Source organism: Thunnus albacares, chromosome 18 (genome assembly GCF_914725855.1).
Source record: "Thunnus albacares chromosome 18, fThuAlb1.1, whole genome shotgun sequence".
NCBI classification, from domain to species: Eukaryota; Metazoa; Chordata; class Actinopteri; order Scombriformes; family Scombridae; genus Thunnus; species Thunnus albacares.
The window spans coordinates 6068907-6087650 of NC_058123.1; the positions used below are offsets into that span (position 1 = coordinate 6068907).

At 41.1% G+C, this 18744-nt stretch overlaps 2 protein-coding genes across 8 annotated transcripts in view; one reads left to right on the top strand and one right to left on the bottom strand.

The window, feature by feature from the left end:
- LOC122968942 (3-hydroxy-3-methylglutaryl-coenzyme A reductase-like) lies at positions 1-8387 on the top strand. 4 transcript variants are annotated; one of them, XM_044334483.1, is made up of 21 exons: positions 1-112; positions 1283-1467; positions 1606-1717; positions 1836-1923; positions 2298-2382; positions 2496-2601; positions 3168-3274; positions 3371-3490; positions 3589-3722; positions 3819-4102; positions 4233-4372; positions 4474-4668; positions 4797-4955; positions 5277-5434; positions 5571-5676; positions 5894-6064; positions 6179-6319; positions 7014-7172; positions 7457-7611; positions 7701-7779; positions 7834-8387. In XM_044334483.1, the coding sequence occupies exons 2-20, from the start codon at positions 1306-1308 to the stop codon at positions 7756-7758; spliced, it is 2640 nt and encodes an 879-aa protein (XP_044190418.1). In that variant the 5' UTR covers positions 1-112; positions 1283-1305; the 3' UTR covers positions 7759-7779; positions 7834-8387. The 4 variants fall into 4 exon arrangements, 3 of the variants coding, with proteins under 3 accessions (XP_044190418.1, XP_044190419.1, XP_044190420.1); XM_044334484.1 differs by having other exon boundaries at positions 7701-7776; positions 7831-8387; XR_006398915.1 differs by having other exon boundaries at positions 2-112; positions 7701-7878; positions 7914-8387.
- The window catches only part of LOC122968943 (ceramide transfer protein-like), a 24465-nt gene continuing 13742 nt past the window's right edge, over positions 8022-18744 (bottom strand). Inside the window, exons 5-19 of one of the 4 annotated variants that reach the window (XM_044334488.1) lie at positions 17572-17679; positions 17235-17373; positions 15980-16063; positions 15347-15504; positions 15109-15201; positions 14928-15014; positions 14610-14702; positions 14331-14402; positions 13092-13187; positions 12693-12825; positions 12536-12606; positions 12319-12447; positions 12095-12224; positions 10905-11041; positions 8022-10793 (exon numbers count right to left, since the gene is read on the bottom strand). In XM_044334488.1, coding sequence (XP_044190423.1) covers positions 10914-11041; positions 12095-12224; positions 12319-12447; positions 12536-12606; positions 12693-12825; positions 13092-13187; positions 14331-14402; positions 14610-14702; positions 14928-15014; positions 15109-15201; positions 15347-15504; positions 15980-16063; positions 17235-17373; positions 17572-17679 — 1521 coding nt within the window. In that variant the 3' untranslated portion in view covers positions 8022-10793; positions 10905-10913. Of the gene's footprint in view, positions 10794-10904; positions 11042-12094; positions 12225-12318; positions 12448-12535; positions 12607-12692; positions 12826-13091; positions 13188-14330; positions 14403-14609; positions 14706-14927; positions 15015-15108; positions 15202-15346; positions 15505-15979; positions 16064-17234; positions 17374-17571; positions 17680-18744 lie in introns of all 4 variants that reach the window. The other 3 variants (XM_044334486.1, XM_044334490.1, XM_044334489.1) reach the window with 3 other exon arrangements.

Genomic DNA, 18744 nt, shown 5'->3' on the forward strand with positions numbered 1-18744 from the left:
GTTGCACGTCGTTACGTTTTCCGGGTGGCCATGTTGGCTTCTTGCGTAATGTAGCTAGGACGATATCACTATGGGAAGGACTCTCTGACCACGGTGAAACTAACCTTCGGAAGTACGTGAATTTGTATATTTTTTAATAACACAGTAACTATAAAGCTGTCGTAAGGCTGAGGGACGGAATGACCTTGGGGACAGGCTGTGTAAAACTAGTCTGGGTGTGACAGCTAATGTGGCTAATGCTAATGCTAACCAATGACAACGTTAACTATATTACCACACAGTCCCACATATCCGTCTTAAACCAAAGGAAACTACTAACTTACTTAGGTTTAAGACCTTAATGTGGGACTGTATGTTCATACAGTTAACATTGTCTTTGGTTAGAATTAGCATTAGCCGCGTTAGCTGTCACACCCAGACTGATAAGGGGCTGCTATTATTTTCAATATCGAATAACGTCTCGATCAGTTCCTCGATTAGTCGTTTGGTCTAGATAGTTCTTTAATTTATAAATGCTAACGACAATACCGTAGTTATTGTGCAGTTTTTGAACTATATGACTGCAACTAACGATTATTTTCATTATTGGTTTGTTGTTTGGTCCATAAAATGTCAGGAAATGATGAAACACATGCATCACTATTTCTTAAAGCCCAGTGGTTCAGTCAGAGGGACCAAACCACTAATTTAATTACATCAAGCTGATAATACTTGGACATTTTTTATCTTAAAGAAACGATTGGCTGTCAAAATAGTTTGCGAACAATTTATAATAGATGGCAACTAATCGATTAATCATTGCAGCTCTATTAGAGACAGTTTGTAGGTTTGGTTTTGTCAGTGTCGCCCAATCAGTAGTATCTACATTTAGTGTCAACATCTTTTATTTTACAATATGGATGTGCTGGTATCAAATGTTCAAGCCACAATTATCATAGGTATAAGTATCACAGTAAATGGTACGATCACAGCTTTGTTGGACTATATTTTCAGAAACTGCAATTTGTAAACACACACAGAACATAACACCATGATTATTATACAGAAAGTTTGGACTCTCTCTCGCTGAACATTACGATTAAACACCTGTCAACTAGCCGCGCTTCAGTGTGTTTACAACTAATGTTAATACACAAAGTCATGTCCAGGCGGTGGTATAGATACCGTCAGCATGTTTCTTTGTGGTATATAGTAAAAATTGTATATCTGCAAATCTATACGTGCACGTTAAAGTTAGATCAATTAATGGGATGATTCACTCCTCCTTTTTTTTTTAATACAGCAGAAAGGTGCGAGTCTGACACCATGTTGGCACGTCTGTTCAGGCTGCACGGCCTGCTGGTGGCCTCCCACCCGTGGGAGGTGATAATAGGCACCCTCGCTGTCACCGTCTGCCTCATGTCCATGAACAGCCTGGCAGCAAACAGCCAGATGTGCAGCTGGAACGAATGTCCCAAAGTGGAAGAGGTGAGTGCGCTAGAGAGAGAGAGAGAGAGAGAGAGAGAGAGGAGAGACAGGTGTGGGTGCGGCTGAGGAAGAATTACTGCTCAAGTTGTGTCTAGATGTTAACGAGAACACACGTCTGTGCCTTTTTTTGTCTTGTAGAAAGTCCACAGCAGTGACGTCATCATCTTAACGGTCACACGCTGCATCGCGATCGTTTACATCTATTTCCAGTTTAAGAATCTTCGACAGCTGGGATCCAAATATATACTGGGTCAGTATGATGTGAATGAGTTTGTGCAGGTGCATGTGATGACACTCAGCTTTACTATAAATACAACACACAGTTTATGTTTAAACTGTCAGTAATCTGTTTGTTTTCTCTTCTGCAGGTATCGCAGGTTTATTCACAGTGTTTTCCAGCTTTGTTTTCAGTACAGTGGTCATCCACTTCTTCGGGAAAGAGCTGACAGGCCTCAAGTAAGTGTTCAATATGCACTAATATATATTGCATATACTGATGGTTCGCTAGCTTAGCATTGCTGTTGAGTATATAGTGCTTTCCCTTTCCAGAGATCAAGAAAATTGAGATTAGAGCTGCAACAATTAGTCAATTAACCATTAAATTAATCTCCAACTGTTTTGATAGTTGTTTGGAGTCATTCTTTAAGAAAAAAGCCCTAGTCGAGATTGTCAATAGTAAAAGCAAAGATATTACTGAATGCATGTTGTTGCCAGAGGACTCTTTGCTCCAGTTTTTGGAACGCTTTGGCTTTCCAGAAATGTGGACAGAGGTTGCAGTGAGAATAACTCCTCATTCCCTGATTGTCATCATTGACTCTTCTCCCTCGCAGTGAAGCGCTGCCGTTCTTCCTCCTGCTCATCGATCTGTCCAAAGCCTGCGCGTTGGCCAAGTTCGCCCTCAGCTCAAACTCTCAGGTAACATCACACACTTTGTCTTGGCACATGTGCAAACTGTGACCGAACTAAAATTCATATGTTCATATGGAGAATGTAGTTGAGGTGTCACTGACTGTGTGTGTTGTGTGCAGGAGGAGGTGAGGGAGAATATCTCCCAGGGAATGGCCATCCTGGGTCCCACCTTCACCCTGGATGCTCTGGTGGAGTGTCTGGTCATCGGCATCGGCACCATGTCGGGTAAAGAATGTTTATATTCTTCTCTGAAAGTGGCAGCTGTGCCTTTTTTTTTTGATGGACAGAAAATTATCTGGAAACTATTTTATAATGAAATAATCAATTTTTCAAGCAAAAAGTTGCTCTAAAATGTGCCAATTTGTTGTTTTTCTTGGTTTTACATGAGTGTATATTTAATATTTTGGGATTTTGGACTATTTGTTGGACCAAATTAGATGTTTGAGGATCTCAGCTTGGACTCCAGGATGTTGTAACAAGTGTTTTTCACCATTTTAATGATGTTTTATTGACTGAATGATTGTCAGATTAATCAATAATGAAGTAATCATTAGTTGCAGCTCTAGTTCCACTTATGACAGGTCTCAACATTTCAGTCAGACAAAACAAGCAATTTGAAGACATTACTGTGGCCTCTGAGAAATGATGATTATGAATATATGTCATAGACTAAACGACTCATCAATTAATCGGGAAAATAATCAGCAGATTGATTGCTGATGTAAATAATCTTTAGCTGCAGCCTTAATATTCATGAATTGACAGCAGTTCTCCTCTCTGTTATTTTCCAGGTGTGCCTCAGTTAGAGATCATGTGTTGTTTTGGCTGTATGTCTGTTCTGGCCAATTACTTCGTCTTCATGACCTTCTTCCCTGCCTGCGTCTCGCTGGTCCTGGAGGTAAGAATGATCCGTGACTTTCGGGAGGATTATAAGATGTGGAAGTGAGTTTTTTGCGTCTCGGTGCTCATGAGTGATTTTTTTTTGTGTGAACAGCTGTCCAGGGAAAGTCGTGAAGGCCGTCCTATCTGGCAGCTGAGCCACTTCGCCCGTGTGCTGGCTGAAGAAGAAGACAACAAACCAAATCCTGTCACCCAGAGGGTTAAAATCATCATGGTGAGGAACTACTTTGTTAGAGGGGCTATTAAGTCAAAGCGTTATTCCTCTGGATCCACATCAGGCTAAATATGTTATTGTGTGATGTCACCTCTCAGTCTCTGGGCCTGGCTTTGGTTCACGCTCACACTCGACTAGCGGCCGAGCGTTCGGGTCAGAACCGCACAGTGGAGGGACCCGTAGAGAAGAGACTGGACTCCGGTGGCACCATGTGGCCTCTGCAGCTCTCCAGGTGAAATATGTTTCATTCTCTAAATACTTCGCATATTAATCCCGTTCATAACCCGCCGATAAACAACTCCGTTCATCTCTCCTCACCGTCTACCAGCATGGACCTGGAGCAGGTGATAACTCTGGGTCTGGCCCTGCTCCTGGCCGTGAAGTACGTCTTCTTCGAGCAAACGGAGACAGAATCCTCCCTGTCCCTCAAGAGTCCCATTATCAGCTCCCCTCCTACCCAGAAGCCCAGAGCAGCCGAGGACTGCTGCCGGAGGGAATTCCCACCTCAGAAACCCCAGAACAGCACCACAGCAACCAGCAACCCTCCCTCCTCCGCAGCCGTGTCAGACTCTAAACTTTCCACTGAGGCCGACGCGCCGTTCAGAGAGAAGGGTGAGACTTATAATTAGTCCCGCAAGCTTTAATAACGTCTGCACTCACTCGCTCACTGCTTTATTTATTTATTTATTTATTTTTTGTGCTTAACCTGACCTTCGTCTCCTTCCTGCTTCCTTTACAACAGATGCGACTCAACCTACAGCAGCCTCGGGGGAGAACAACGGCCCCTGTGTCTCATGTTTCGAGGAGTCTCTCGCTCCTTGTAGCTCTGATCCGGAGCCCCGACCGCTGGAGGAATGCATGAGCATCCTCTCAGATCCTCAGGTAAAAGTCACCAGAGCAGATTCTACAAAGCACAAGATACACTTTTTGTATTTATCCAAAGGTTTAACAAATGCGCCGGTTCGCTCTCGATGCTTTTCCAGAGAGGTGCTCGTTTCCTTAGCGACGCAGAGGTGATGAACCTCGTCGCCTCGCGTAACATCTTGAACTATAAGCTTGAAACTGTCCTGGAGACTCCGGAGAGGGGCGTCGCCATCAGGAGGGAATTGTTATCACCTAAGCTACCCGTCACCTCCGCCTTGACTCATCTGCCTTATAAAGACTACGACTACTCTAAGGTGCCGGCAGCGTCTTCTAACCTTCTAGCAGATTTCATTTACTCACATTTTTTCAGCAGATGAAATGTTTCTGTGTTCTCTCGACGCAGCTGAAGCAGCTTGTGTTTTTTTGCTCTCTTGTCCCGTAGGTGATGGGTACCTGCTGCGAGAACGTCATCGGCTACATGCCGGTGCCGGTAGGAGTGGCTGGTCCTCTTCTGTTAGATGAGAAGCAGTTTCACATTCCTATGGCGACCACAGAGGGCTGCCTGGTAGCGAGCACGAACAGAGGATGCAGGGCGCTTTCTGTAAGTGAGGAATAACTGTTTTTTTTGTCTGCTACAGCAACATATCTGCTTTCATGATGGGGGCCCTGTAGTTTTACATGACATCATCTGCTTACGTAGCTGGAGTCCTTGTTTCAATACAGCAAATCAAATCTTGCATAAAGTGTTAACATGTTCTATCACAGGCAGAGCAGCTGTCCCCAAAGACCTTTTTTCCTCATTCTTATAATACAAAACTATTAATAATACAAGTAAAAAAACATTGTTTTTCACTGCAGAGATGATTAAATGAGATTTCTGGGTGTGTGTTTTATCTGTGTGTCTGTTTTCCTTCCTGTCTAGCTGAGCGGTGGATGTCGCAGCAGGATCCTAGCTGACAGTATGACCCGGGGTCCTGTTGTGAGGCTGCCCTCAGCGTGCCGGGCCGCAGAGGTCAAAGTCTGGCTCGAGACCTCCGACGGTTTCAGCGCGATCAAAGAGGCCTTCCAACAGACCAGCAGGTCAGTGGAAACACTGCGGCTGAAAACATTACACGCGCGATTGAAGATATCACAGTTTCCCGTAGTCACAACTGTGAAATGCTTTTGTTAGTACTGCAGGATTTACACTCCTTAAATGAACGTTTGCACTCGCTAGGTTCGCTCGTCTGGAGAAGCTGATGGTCGGATTAGCCGGGAGGAACTTGTACATCCGCTTCCAGTCGCAGACAGGAGACGCCATGGGCATGAACATGCTCTCCAAGGTATGACCCAATCTTGTGTGGCAAGTCAGACGTCAATGCAACGTTTGTTCCTCTCTTTAGTCAGTCAGTAAGCCTTTAAAATAGACAGTAGACAGATAGACAGGAAGTGACGGAGAGAGATGCAACAAAGGTCCCAGTCAGACCTGAACCGGGGACGTGATGTTTTCTTGCACGTCTGCTTCGATAAAACAGTGAAGAGTGTGTTGTCGTCTCCCAGGGGAGCGAGCAGGCTCTGCTCAGGCTCAAGCAGCAGTATCCAGAAATGGAGGTGTTGTCCGTCAGCGGCAACTACTGCACCGACAAGAAGTCTGCCGCCATAAACTGGATCATGGGCCGCGGCAAGTCTGCTGTGTGTGAGGCCACCATCCCCGCCAAAGTGGTCAGAGAGGTAAAGACATGGAATACAAACTCCTCTGTTAGCATTACCCTAACCCAAGTCACCAGTGTATCTGTATCAAATCATACATTTCTCACTAAAACAAACCTTTCATGTGTCTGGTAGGTGCTGAAGAGCAGCACGGCGGCTCTGGTGGAGCTGAACATCAACAAGAACCTGGTGGGCTCAGCCATGGCGGGAAGCATCGGGGGCTTTAATGCTCATGCTGCCAACATTGTAGCAGCCATCTACATCGCCTGCGGACAGGTGATTAATCACTACGATCAGCTGAACTTTAAAGTTTTATTTGGCAAAGATGACAAACGACTGAGAAACAAGGCTGTAACTCACTGATACGGACACAGAATACTTGTAACTGCAGAGCATCTTCAGAATACTAAAATAATAACTTATTTTATGTCAAAACATATATTTTGATTAAGGCTTCAAATAGTGATTATTTTCATCATCTAATGATCTGTAGATTATTTTCTCAGTTAGTCGTTTGGTCGATAAAATGTCAGAAAATAGTGAAAAATGTCGATCACTGTTTCCCAAAACCGACATGACGCCCTCACATGTCTTCTTTTGTCCCGACATTCAGTTTATTATCATAAAGGACTAAAGAAACCAGAAAAATATTCAGTTATGAAGCTGAAACAAGAGAATTGTTTCACGATTAATTCATAATAAAACAATCAAAAAAAGCAACAAATCTTCTGTCCGTTGACTAATTTTTGTAGCACCGATTTTGATTAGATATTTAAAACAATGGCTGATAGGAATGTACTACTTTCCAAAATGTGTCACAGATTAAAAGTGATCACTATGACGACCTGATCCATCCATAAATGATGGATCATGTATTGACAGAGACAAGTGTTTCTGTTTAGATATAAAAGACAAACTTGGAATCAAAGTCACAGGTGAGCATTGATTTATCATTGATATTATATTTCAGGACCCGGCTCAGACGGTGGGGAGCTCCAACTGTATCACTCAGATGGAGCCTGCTGGTCCAGACGGGGAGGACCTGTACATCAGCTGCACCATGCCCTCCATAGAACTGGGAACTGTGGGAGGAGGCACCAACCTGCCGCCACAGCAGGCCTGTCTGCAGGTAACCGTCACTTATACACATCGACAACTTCCTGTCATGACGACTTAATGCTCTGAACTATTAGAAATGTTTGTTTGCAGTAACTACACAAGGAAACTGCTTGAGAAAATTAAAGGGATAGTTTGCACTTTTTGAAGTGAGATTGTATCTATAGTCAGTGTGAAACTGTTTGTACACAACCAGGAACATACTGGTAAATGATTTGTCCTTCTCTCTGGTTATTCAGCACTCAGATGTTCCATTAATTTAAAACCTTCACATTAATGATCCATCTTTCTCTTTAGATGCTCGGTGTTCAAGGCAGCAGCCCCCACGAGCCCGGCGAGAACGCCCGTCAGCTGGCCCGGGTGGTTTGTGCCACTGTCCTGGCGGGAGAGCTCTCCCTGATGGCCGCTCTGGCTGCCGGACACCTCGTCAAGAGCCACATGATCCACAACAGGTCAGAAATATCACTCGCTCCGCTATTTGGCGCCCGAAAAATGTCGTGGTCCTCCCATAGAGTGCTGACTTTGTTTATCTCTCTTCTAGATCTAAAACGAACTTAGCACAAACGCCTTCGTCAAAGCCAGAAAGCTGCGTGACATAAAAATGTCGCCGCTTCATCCTTGGAATCAGTCAGAGTGGACGAAAAAAAAACACTCCAGACACCAGCAGAAGGCTTTGCTGAGAGGACTGAAGCGTCTCTGAATGAAGGAAGTGCTGCGGGGTCGAGGAAATCCAAACAACAACAAACAAAAAAAGACTATTAAAGCAGACTCGACACGTGCTGAAAGACCTCGACCCGACGTCTGCTTGCTTTGTTTGTCGCCCGACTGATTGCAAAAAGACCTTTTTTTTTTTTTTTCCAGTTGAGATGTTATGTTGCAGCTACTTATTCGTGCCATTTGTCTGCATCTGAATGTTGCACTAGTGAGACAAGTTGACTTACATTTTTTCGAGAGAGGCCACAACTGTGAATCACCGACGGTGTTTTGGATTAGTTCAAATCCACCAAGCTGCACAAAGAACACGTCAACCCGTGCCTCCAAAAAAAGCAACACAGCTGAAACTTTTTTTTGTTTTTTTGCACTTGCCAAAGGTTCGCTTGAGACAGCGCTGTAACAAGTTTAAAATGCCAACTTTCTGCCTGAATGTATGTTGTATGATATCAGTGTTGTAGGATATCTCTTGCACAAACTTTCCTGAATGAGGCGCTGCTGTATAAGCAAGTGTACCCGAGAAAAAGCAGCTGCCGTTAAGAGATTTCTGTTACTAAACGTTTCCTTCTGACTCTGAATAACTGACTTGATAAATTGTTAAAGGCAGGATGATTCTTTGTGTCGAGGCCAAATAGGAAAACCGGAAAATCAAAGCCATATAATGTAACTTAATGAGCTTTTATGGTGCACTAATTATATGTTCAAGTTGGATGATGGGTTTAATGCATAATGTGATCACTGACCAGAGACTCTGCAGGGCCTTGAACTGTTCAGAACTGGCCTTACGTGTCTCTAAAGATAACCCTTCACATGTTCTCTGATAAGTTTTTAAGCTATTTAACATCAAAAGATTGTACTATGTTTTATTTAAAAAAAATAATAAAATGAAACGCTATGTTCCCTCTTTGTCTCACTTATCGTATTGCAGCATGAAGAAACGTCTCCAAACAGACAACTGGAGGATAAACTTATTTATTTCACTTTTAAAACAGGGCAGGAGAGATGCCACCTTGTCACAGTACATTTTATAAGTTGATCCCACAGCGTTAGTATGAACAAATTATTTACAAAATAATGTATTTCTAATTACATTCAGTTTCAACAACTTAAACTAAAACTTGTATTAGAAACGTCTGCTTTAGATGAAGGGGTTTCACTCTGTCTCTCATCCACATCATTTACAGTAGATACAAGCTCTGATTCCATTGAAGGATTGATAAAATAGCTTCACATCTATCATCATTGATTTGACCAAAGAAAAACATTTTTTTTGTGCTGTTTACAGGTGGAAATATTACTAAACAAAGTCAGGCAGGTACTGATGCTCCAGTTTGAATCAAATGAGAAGAGTCTGCAAAACTATGAAGGTGATGAAAACTGAATTCTGTCTGCTTTAATCTATATCATCTGCAAAACTGCAAAGTCCAGAGTTTTACTTTTAAAAGCATTTAAAAATGTTCACGGATGAGTAAATAAAAACAGCCAATAAAGATAATAAGTAATAAGTAAACTGTTACTATGAAAAAAAAAATCCTTATTAAACTCTGGATTTTGCAGCCCTGCTCATATATTAGCAACGTTTTTTAAGACAGAAAACACAAGATACAAAGGTCTGACTCCACCAAATGAACAGAAAAGGTTAAATACTGTAACTGTCAGTACACATGAAGCACATGTAAAGAATAACAGAAACACTGACAGAAAGGTCGGGGTGGAAAACGCTGATACTAAAATGAAATTGAAATGAATCTGAAGACTTCTTATAATACTGGTAAAAAAATATCCTGCCAGTCCTCTCACACGCAGATGAAATACCGTTTGTAAGATCAATTTTAAAAAGACTCCAAAAGGAGAAAAGACAGTAAGGGGAGCACAGCCATGAGGCACTTCTCTAGTGATTTAACAGGTGCACTAACAGCACGCTTCATCTCGTCTGATGTGAAACTAGATTTCTTCTAACGCTAAGGCATTCGGGCTCGACTTCAGAAATGTTAGTGACGCTATTTACAGTTCATTAAACATTCACATGTGCTGTTTCACTACAACACATTTAAAAAAAAAAAAAAAAAAAAAAAAGACACAATTATAAAGCCAAGCAAATAATGTACATGAAATATCTTTTGTACATTAAATATATGACTCGTCCCACCATCGGCACCGACAGCAGGTGTTTTCATGAGAGAGACTGAAGTCAGAACGGTCAAGTCTTATATCATTGGGGTCATGTGTTGACATGACAACCCTCTGGACTTGAGACGAATAAGATAATAATTATCTTAATTTGAAGTTTTACTAGCAAAAAATTAGCAGCATCAAAGAACGCTAGGGAATTATTTATTATGAAAACACAAAATAAGAACTATAAATGGCAAGAAGAAAATAGTTCAGTCTATTAGCGAAGAGTTTTTTTTGCTTATTCTTTTTTACAAACCTCTTATGGAACATACGTACATTTATATATTAATATATCTGCCAGAAAAGAGACACGACCTGTCTGACTTCTACAGGAGCATGAAAGAAACTGCGGCTGAAAGGGAGGGAAGGTGACACGTCAGCCCACTGCTGAGTGCATTCATTCAGGAGACTGATTTAGCTTTCTATTATATAACTATTTCTACTATAATACTCAATATAACGTAGTATTTTATCAGTTAAATCACAAGGAAGAGGAGGAACGAGTAGTTATGTCTCTTTAAAGGTTTTTAAAATGATATCACTGCAACATTTTACTTTACTCAATTGTTTGAATGCAGCCACCAGAGGGCGCCATCATGACCCTTCTCTCCCCTACTGGAACTAACCTGCAGCTAAGAAAGAACAAAAAACAAACAAACAAAAAAACATCACTTGAGGATGTTGACTGGTTACTGGTTCTGCAGACAGCAGCTCCTCAAAGCTTCTCGTGCAGTTCTGTTCTTGTGCTCTAGAAAAAAAAAAAAAAAAAAAAAGATGCTTTATGTTGTCATTTTGCAAGATCCAGAGGTGGCAGATGAAAAACATGAACAGATTAGTAAAGTCTTGTGTCTTGTGTTACCTGTGAGCCTCAGAATAAGATGGGTTTGCCAGCAGTTTTCTCTTGGACGTAGGAGGTGAAGCGCTTGAGGAACTTGGGGTATTCCCTCTTAGCCACGGCCCTGAGCACGGAGGCGGGAGCCCAGCCTCCGGGATTCACTGCGCACATCAAACATCATTCTTCAAAAAAAAGCTTTCTATAGTTTGTCCTCACAAGGCTAACATCACATAATATTAACTCTGAAGAGGAAAAAATATGCCCTAAAACATGAGTATAGTGTTTCTGCAGCGTTCAACAAAAAATTACCTTGACCTTTTTAAGACCACAGTGGAAGCAATTTAATATCTTTATGTATGATCATACTGGTCAAAGAATGATGGAAAACCACTATTTACATTAAATTATTGAGACTTCCCAGCTGGTTATAATAATAATAATAATAATAGTAATAATAATTCCTACTGAGGAATGGATTTAACAGTTACAAATGTTTTATTTTTCAGTAGAACTTGTTTCAGCACTGATATACAAGTGTTTCCTTTTTCAGTTTTAGTGTTTTTTACTTTTCAATGCCAGATCTTATTTTTGATGCCAAAATTTAACTGCCGCTGTTGTTGCCTCATACTGTAGCTGCAGCAGTGACAGATCTGATGCTGCTGACTGAGACTCTACAAAAAACTGCTTCCTGCAGCACAATCCACTGTTGCACCAGCTTTACATGTAGTTTATAGATGTAAAACGTCTCCCAACAGCCCCAAAACACATACATGAAACGCATAACTCATGTTACTATCAACAGCAGGCGAGAGAAAATATTTAAGACTTTTTAATAGATTCTGAGGCCTTTTTGGGGGGTGGGGGGTCTTTTCAAGACCTGCCGATAAAAATCTGATAAAAATCCAATTTCAGGCACTCAAGAAGATGTTGAAAATTAAAAAAAAGCCTTAGAGACACTCTGAGGAAGGATAGAAGAGTGTACTGATATGCGTTGGTGTATTTTTTGTAACGCACTAACGCAAATTTATAAAAGTCTTAATTTTTTACCATCAACTTGAGTGCCTGGAATTGGATTTTTATTGATTTTTAAGGGCATATTTTTATTCCTCTCTGCCAGAACCAGTGTTTGTACAGCTCCTGTTTGCACTTTCATATCAGTTTATGCCAGCTCATTCATAACATGAACTGAGGCCAAAAGCTTGACGGACACGCACCATTGGCGACGTAGGTGATTTTACACAGGATGTTGTCTCTGCTGATCTCTTTATCTCCTTCTGGTGGGCTGACCAGGGTCTGACAGATCATGGCGATGTTGATTTTGGCACGGACGCACTTGTTGGTCGGCTGTAGGACGACGGGACGGGACAGAGAATTAAGAAAAGGAGCAGCAGCGTTGTTGATATAAAGTTCTTACTGAGAGTCTTACTCGACGGCTCACCTGTGCATCCTCGTGATCCACAGAGAAATTGCAGACCAGCCACGTGTCTGGGTCGTTCTCGTTGTTGGCCAGGATCTTTCTCATGGCAGACAGATACAGCACGTCCCTCTGAGACGCAGGCCACACCCGCTGCAACACACGTAATATAAATCATTAAAAAACAAGCACTTCCTATATCATCATTCTGTCTACAAACACAGAGTCTTGCAGCTCCTACCTTGTGCGTTTGATATGTGATTACTGCGTTGTCCGACAACTTCTCCACAACATTGAAGTTTTCAATGGTGGCTGAAAGAGGCAGAGAACATGATTATTATTATGAAGCTGTCTTAATTGTAAGAAACCGCTTATTGATTTAGAGTTAGAAGACTTACTCTCCCAGTCGTTGCGGTAGGCAGTGTCCCAGAAGTAGTGGCAGACCTCGTGACCGGTCACCCCCTTAACTGAATGTGTGGCCTTCAGAGGGTCCAAAACAATCCCGTTTTCTTCCACCTCTCTCCTGTAAACCTGCACACACACACATTCATTATCACATTTACTAATGAGGTACTTGTAGAAATGTAGAAGCCTTTGGTCCGATTATACATTCCAGATAAATATATTGTAAGAATTAATTCAATTCACTTGAGATTTCTAAAATGATCTCACAAATTACTGCATATAAATCTGCTCTAATCTCTTAAAAACATGATTCAACCTTTATTTAGCCAGCAGAGCCTCGCTAAGATTAAGAATCTTGTTTTCAAGGATTATAACAACCTGACTCTCCGTACCTTCATCTCTCCTTCCTCTACGACCAGCTGCCAGTTGGCATCTCCACCGACGTCCTGCAAGGAGTAGGTCATGTGATTCTGCACCATCTCCTCCACCTGTAACACAAGGCCGAGGACAGAGAGAGGAGGTGATATTGATTATGTGACGACAACTACGTCAGCGTAGAATAATGGGGTGAATGTGTGCAGAGAAAAGGACGGAGACAACAACGCTGCTTTATATTCTGCTTCTATACTCTGCACGCTATTTCTTGTGAGGACACCAGTGTTCTTTTAGACAACAAACACTATGACAGTATATGTGTTAAAGACCTTTTTTTTCACAACGATAAGGAGACTAAAAAGAACTGACATGTAGCCTTTGAAATCAACAACAATGATGAAATGTGTGACAATTTTCATCAACAAATAAACACCAAACGATATAATGTGACAGATGGACATACAGATAAATGAAGTGATTACTGGTTTAATGCAAAGTCGTATTTGATGACCTACATTCATCTGTATGTAGATCAGATGAATGCACCTCTTCTTTAAAGTCAATTAGCTGATTGATTAGCTTGACCTGTTGCACTAATAAGCAGCATCTTGTATTTCAGGAACGTTACGTCACTGCCAGTAATGTTGGCGGATGTTAACGGTTCTTGGGAGACATAAATCACACTAAAAATTAGAGGAAGCATCAAAAAGCAGCTGGATTAAACACCAAAACATGCACGCTGACATTTATAAGAAGTTAACTTTAATGTTTTATCATGAAGAGCTGTGAATGTGGATGTAATATGTTACTTTACAGCGAGTGAGCAGCTCTGTAAGAAACTTTGGTAATTGGGAATAAAAACTGGATTTACTGGTGAGAATGAGTCTAATATTAATCAAGTTTCAAATTTCACTGACAAAAATGTTTTGTTGACTAAAACTAACAAAAGTCAAATGACTGGCTGAAACTAATTTTTGTTAAAAGACTAAAACTAAATCAAAATCAGGAGCAAAAATGAACTCTGGAGAATGAAACTGGCCAGGTAGCATCTCTAAACATGAGTTCACACATAGATTTAAAGGGAGCACCTGCTTCATGCTGCTACAGTGAGTTAGAGGATCCTTCATCATATTCCTGATTCAGCTGATGCAGTTACTGGGAGTCAAGCAGTGGTGCAAACACAGTGTTTAAAGCAGTGCAGGTGAAACATAGAGGAGAGAGGAAAGATGACTGTCTGGGGCTTTGTATTGAGTTACCTCTGCGCTGAATCTGTGGACTTCCTGAGGAGGAGCCCTGACTATCAGAGCAGGGGAGGACTGACTATGAAGCTACAGGAGAGATGAGATGATGGGATGATGGACAAAAAAAAAAAAAAAAAAAAAAAAAAAAAGATGGGAAAAAAAAGAGACAATTTTTACACAGAAGGATGTGAGATGTAAAAATCAAAATAAGTGTGAAATGAGAAGGAAGAAATGGAGATGGAATGATGGAAGTAGCAAGTATGTACAGTTGTAGAGAGTGAAGCGTTTAACAACCTTGTCAGAGAATCTGTGTGTGCCGGTGCTGGAATAGACGTCTCCAGGAGGAACTGGACTGGATCTCTGTATTCTTGTCTTCTCAGTTTGAGACTGCTTTGAAAAAAAAAACCCCCAAAAAACACAGAATTTACATCAAAAACATAACCAAAAAGAATTTTATTTCCTTTTTTTTTAAAGCAAAAATGCCAAAAATTAGCTTGTTTTAGCTTCTCAAATGTGAAGATTTAATGCTTATATTTGATGTACATGATAGTAAATTAATCGATGAAACAGGCATCAGATTAATGAATGATGAGAATAATTTGTATCCCTTACCTGTTCTTCTATTTTGTCTTGTCTGTCAAGAGCAGCTTCAACTGCATCGAAAAATTCGTCTTCGTTTATGAGGCTGTTTGGACCTTCCTGTCGATGGAGAGGAGAGGGAACGTTACTTCAAAAGTTCAGACACAACCTGAGATTTATGTTGCGTAACGGAAGAATTTCACAATTACTTCACCTCATAATCGGGACCTCCGAAGTGAGACTTCTTCTTCAACTCATTTATGGCTGATTTATAGCCTTCTTCTATTCTTCTCCTCTTCTCCATCTCCTACACACACAAACATCCAGTCAATCCAGTGAGGAAGTCGGAAATATATGTGCACTGACATAAAATCAAACTATACAATAACTCTCTCTCCTACATTTCATTTTTTTTCCTCCCCCCCTCAGATACATTTTCTTTTGTTACACACCTTATCCAGTCTCTTTTGCCAGCTGTCTTCTCTCTTCACCATGAGGTCGATACAGTGGGACAGAGTGGCCAGGATCCCGGCTGTGGTGGCCTTGAATGTGATGGCCTCACCCTTAAAGTCTATGCCATTAATTCCCTTGGGACTCAAGGACTGGAACACTGCACAAGAAGAGCACAAGGACTAAAGCACATGCTACTTACATTAAAGTAAATCTGTACGCATGTGGCTTAAGTGCTGGGTCAAGTCTTAACGTCCTCTAATTTTCCTATTTTTTCAGTCATCTTACTATGATAATGTGGTCCAACATGAAAAACTGGAACATTCTTTTGTTATTTCACATAACATTTCTGTATTTCTGCTTTTGTGTGAGCTCTTTTTGCTGGTTTAGTGTTGGAAAAAGCTGATTGAGCAAGAGGATTTAGTAATATTTGAACCAATATCGCATGACGGTTGTTGATCAAACCGCACCCACACAGTCTTGATGAAGCAGCGTTAAACTCTAAATAAACTCTTCGTTTTTTCTGAAGTTTTACTTTGGTTTTGCTTATTTAGACATGAATATTAAAGGCTGTAGAGAAATACTCTAAAACCGAGTTTTCAGGGGGCTTTAAGTAAGAATTCTGCATGACTCACATTTTTCTTTGCTGCCATTGTTGTTGTGCAGAAACTCTCCGTCTGTCCGGGTGTTGGGGAAGTCATCCTCATCATCCTCCACAACTGGAAAAAAAAAAAATAAACAGAAAAGTGTGATTCAGGGAGGAAAAGCAAACATAAAAACACCAAACAGGTAGTCAGCACACACACAAGCCTTTTCTTGTAGGACCCTACTGAAAGTCATTCAGGGTTGCGGGGCAGGGAAGCGAGCGCCTAATGCCCCATTCACAACTTAAGCTACAGCGCAGCACGCCATCAGACTGACAGGACTCTGCTGTGCTAGACAAGATGACAATGGTCTGGTTTCATCTTCAGAATGGAGAGAGAGGGTGAGAGAGCAAGGGGGAGAGAGAGCGAGGGACGGAGAGAGGGAGGTGAAGAGAACAAAAGCAGGGCTTCATTCACTGCGGTCATCCGCAGGCGCCCAGCGCAGGCTGCCATGAGCAAATGTTCAGCCAGCCAAGATGAGGTGAGGGTGAGGGGGCTCGTAGAATGACTGCTTTCTGAGTCGCAACACACACAAACACATTCATTTCAAAATTCAGTACATGTTTATCCCAAACTACAAATATTTTCATGATCTTTATATGGAATATGCTAGCTAAAGATTCTCTTAGTGACACCAGTGTCTTGTAAGACGTTTTTTGTGATTAATTGCCAGTTTTTGGTTCCCAGAATTCACCAATTATAAATGTTTACCTTCTATTCTAATATTGAACTACCAGTCTGTCTACACATTGGTACAATTAATGTAGTAATGCAGAAACAAAGGAATGCAATAGGTCTGTAACAATTAGTCGATCCACAGAAAATTATTTTGATAATCAACTAATCATTTTGAGTCATTTTTTAAAGAAAAAATGTCCAAATTCTCTGATTCCAGCTTCTCAAACGTGAATATTTTCTGGTTTATTTAGTCTTCTGTGATAGTAAACTGTTGGTCTGGACAAAACAAGACATTTTTGGTTGCATCTTGGGCTTCGGGAAACAATGATTGTCTATCATTTTATAGACCAAATGATTCATCGATTAATCAAGAAAATAAATGACAGATTACTGGATAATGAAAATAATAGTTGCAGCTCTTGAACGCGCAGATGACAACAAGAAAACATAAAAGAGGATTCATATCTCAACAGAAAAAAATCTTGACTTTCTGTCCAAAATCCACCCATGAAAACACAAAAAACATGACCCTGAAGATGCTGTGGATTAGAGTGTAGCAGGTTCTTACTTTTGTCTCTCTGCAGCTCATCTTTGGACACGCCGTCTGCACAGCTGTCAAAGTATTTCTGAAGCGTGTCCACCTGTCTGCACAAGATATCTCTGAAGGTCTCCATCTCTGCCAGCTTCTCTCTCAGGCTGTGGCCCTTCTAAAGAAACAATGAAAATGTGGTTGAAGGGCTTGTGTTTATTTTCCATAGACTACTATTCAACCATTCCGCTACACGTGTGACAAAATTAAAAGCTTTTAAGTGTGTGTACAAACATCCACACGACATTCACATGTGCAGAAACGAAACTAGTGCCAATGTCCTCTGCAAAAAGTAAACATTAACCAGAACTCTCACCTTGAAGGAGGATGTGGAGGTGGCGGAGTAGCCGCTGGTGGCTGATGTGAGAGACAGCATGGAGCCATGTCTCCGCAGACTGGACTCTGAGCCATATCCAGAATCAGCCTGTAGGAAAACCCACAGGTGTGGGGACAAACAGACACAGCAAAGAGGAAACAAGTCAGTGATGTTGTCACAAAGTCGCCTAGCTTAATGAAACACATTAGAATTATTCATTTAAACCAAATGTAGACATTAAAATCTGTCTTTTGTGAGTCCTTTAACTTCATGAAAGTATAATATGTAATTATTGGAGTAATTTTTGAATGTAATTGTGAGCCATGTCTCTTGTAATCAAGTCAATTTCATTCATATTCATTTTCAGATTTGATTTAACATAACATCAAATTTTAAAGATAATTTATTCTCTTTCTATTCAGTAACAAACTATGACATTACATTTTTTGATGATTTTTTGTGCTATATCCAAAAGTGTGTTGTTAAATTTCTACTGCAAACTGCACAAACTGCTTTAATGAAAGCCTTTGGAATAACATCCTTATTGCTCTCATCAAACATTTTATCAGGATACAGCAGCACAACATGACACAGATTCAGTGACCAAGGCAGCACAAACGAAACATCAGCTGACTTCCTGTAAACCCGAGTGGTTCCCCTTTCCTCTTACATAACAGCTTGGCCCTCAAAATAGATGGTTGGCAGATAGACAGCAGAGAGGAACAGCTGGTGGAAAGGAGAAGTGGATATGTCCCTTTAAGAGACAGTTCCATTTTTTAACCACCGAGGGGCAGTAAAGGTAAGCACACGTGACTGGCATTTGTAAGAGCCTGGGGTAACTGTCGGTCAACGACCAGGAGTAACTCTGCCTGCGTTCACATGGATTTCAGTCACTGCAGCTTGCCCTTTAGCCAACATACTGCTACCCCACTGACTTCATCAGCACAGATAGCGGTATCTAACAGTCAGCATGAGGGCTGCTTAATCTGTTTGACAGGGAAAACAAATCCAAGCAAGCACAGGTTTTGTTGCAGCTATAGTATTTGATAAAAATCACTAAATAAAACAGTAACATTTATCAGCTGCTGGCTCTCCTGTCAACAATCTCAACCGTACAGTAAAACCAACACACGTGCACATAAATATACAAACAGCATGTTTTAAGCTGCATGC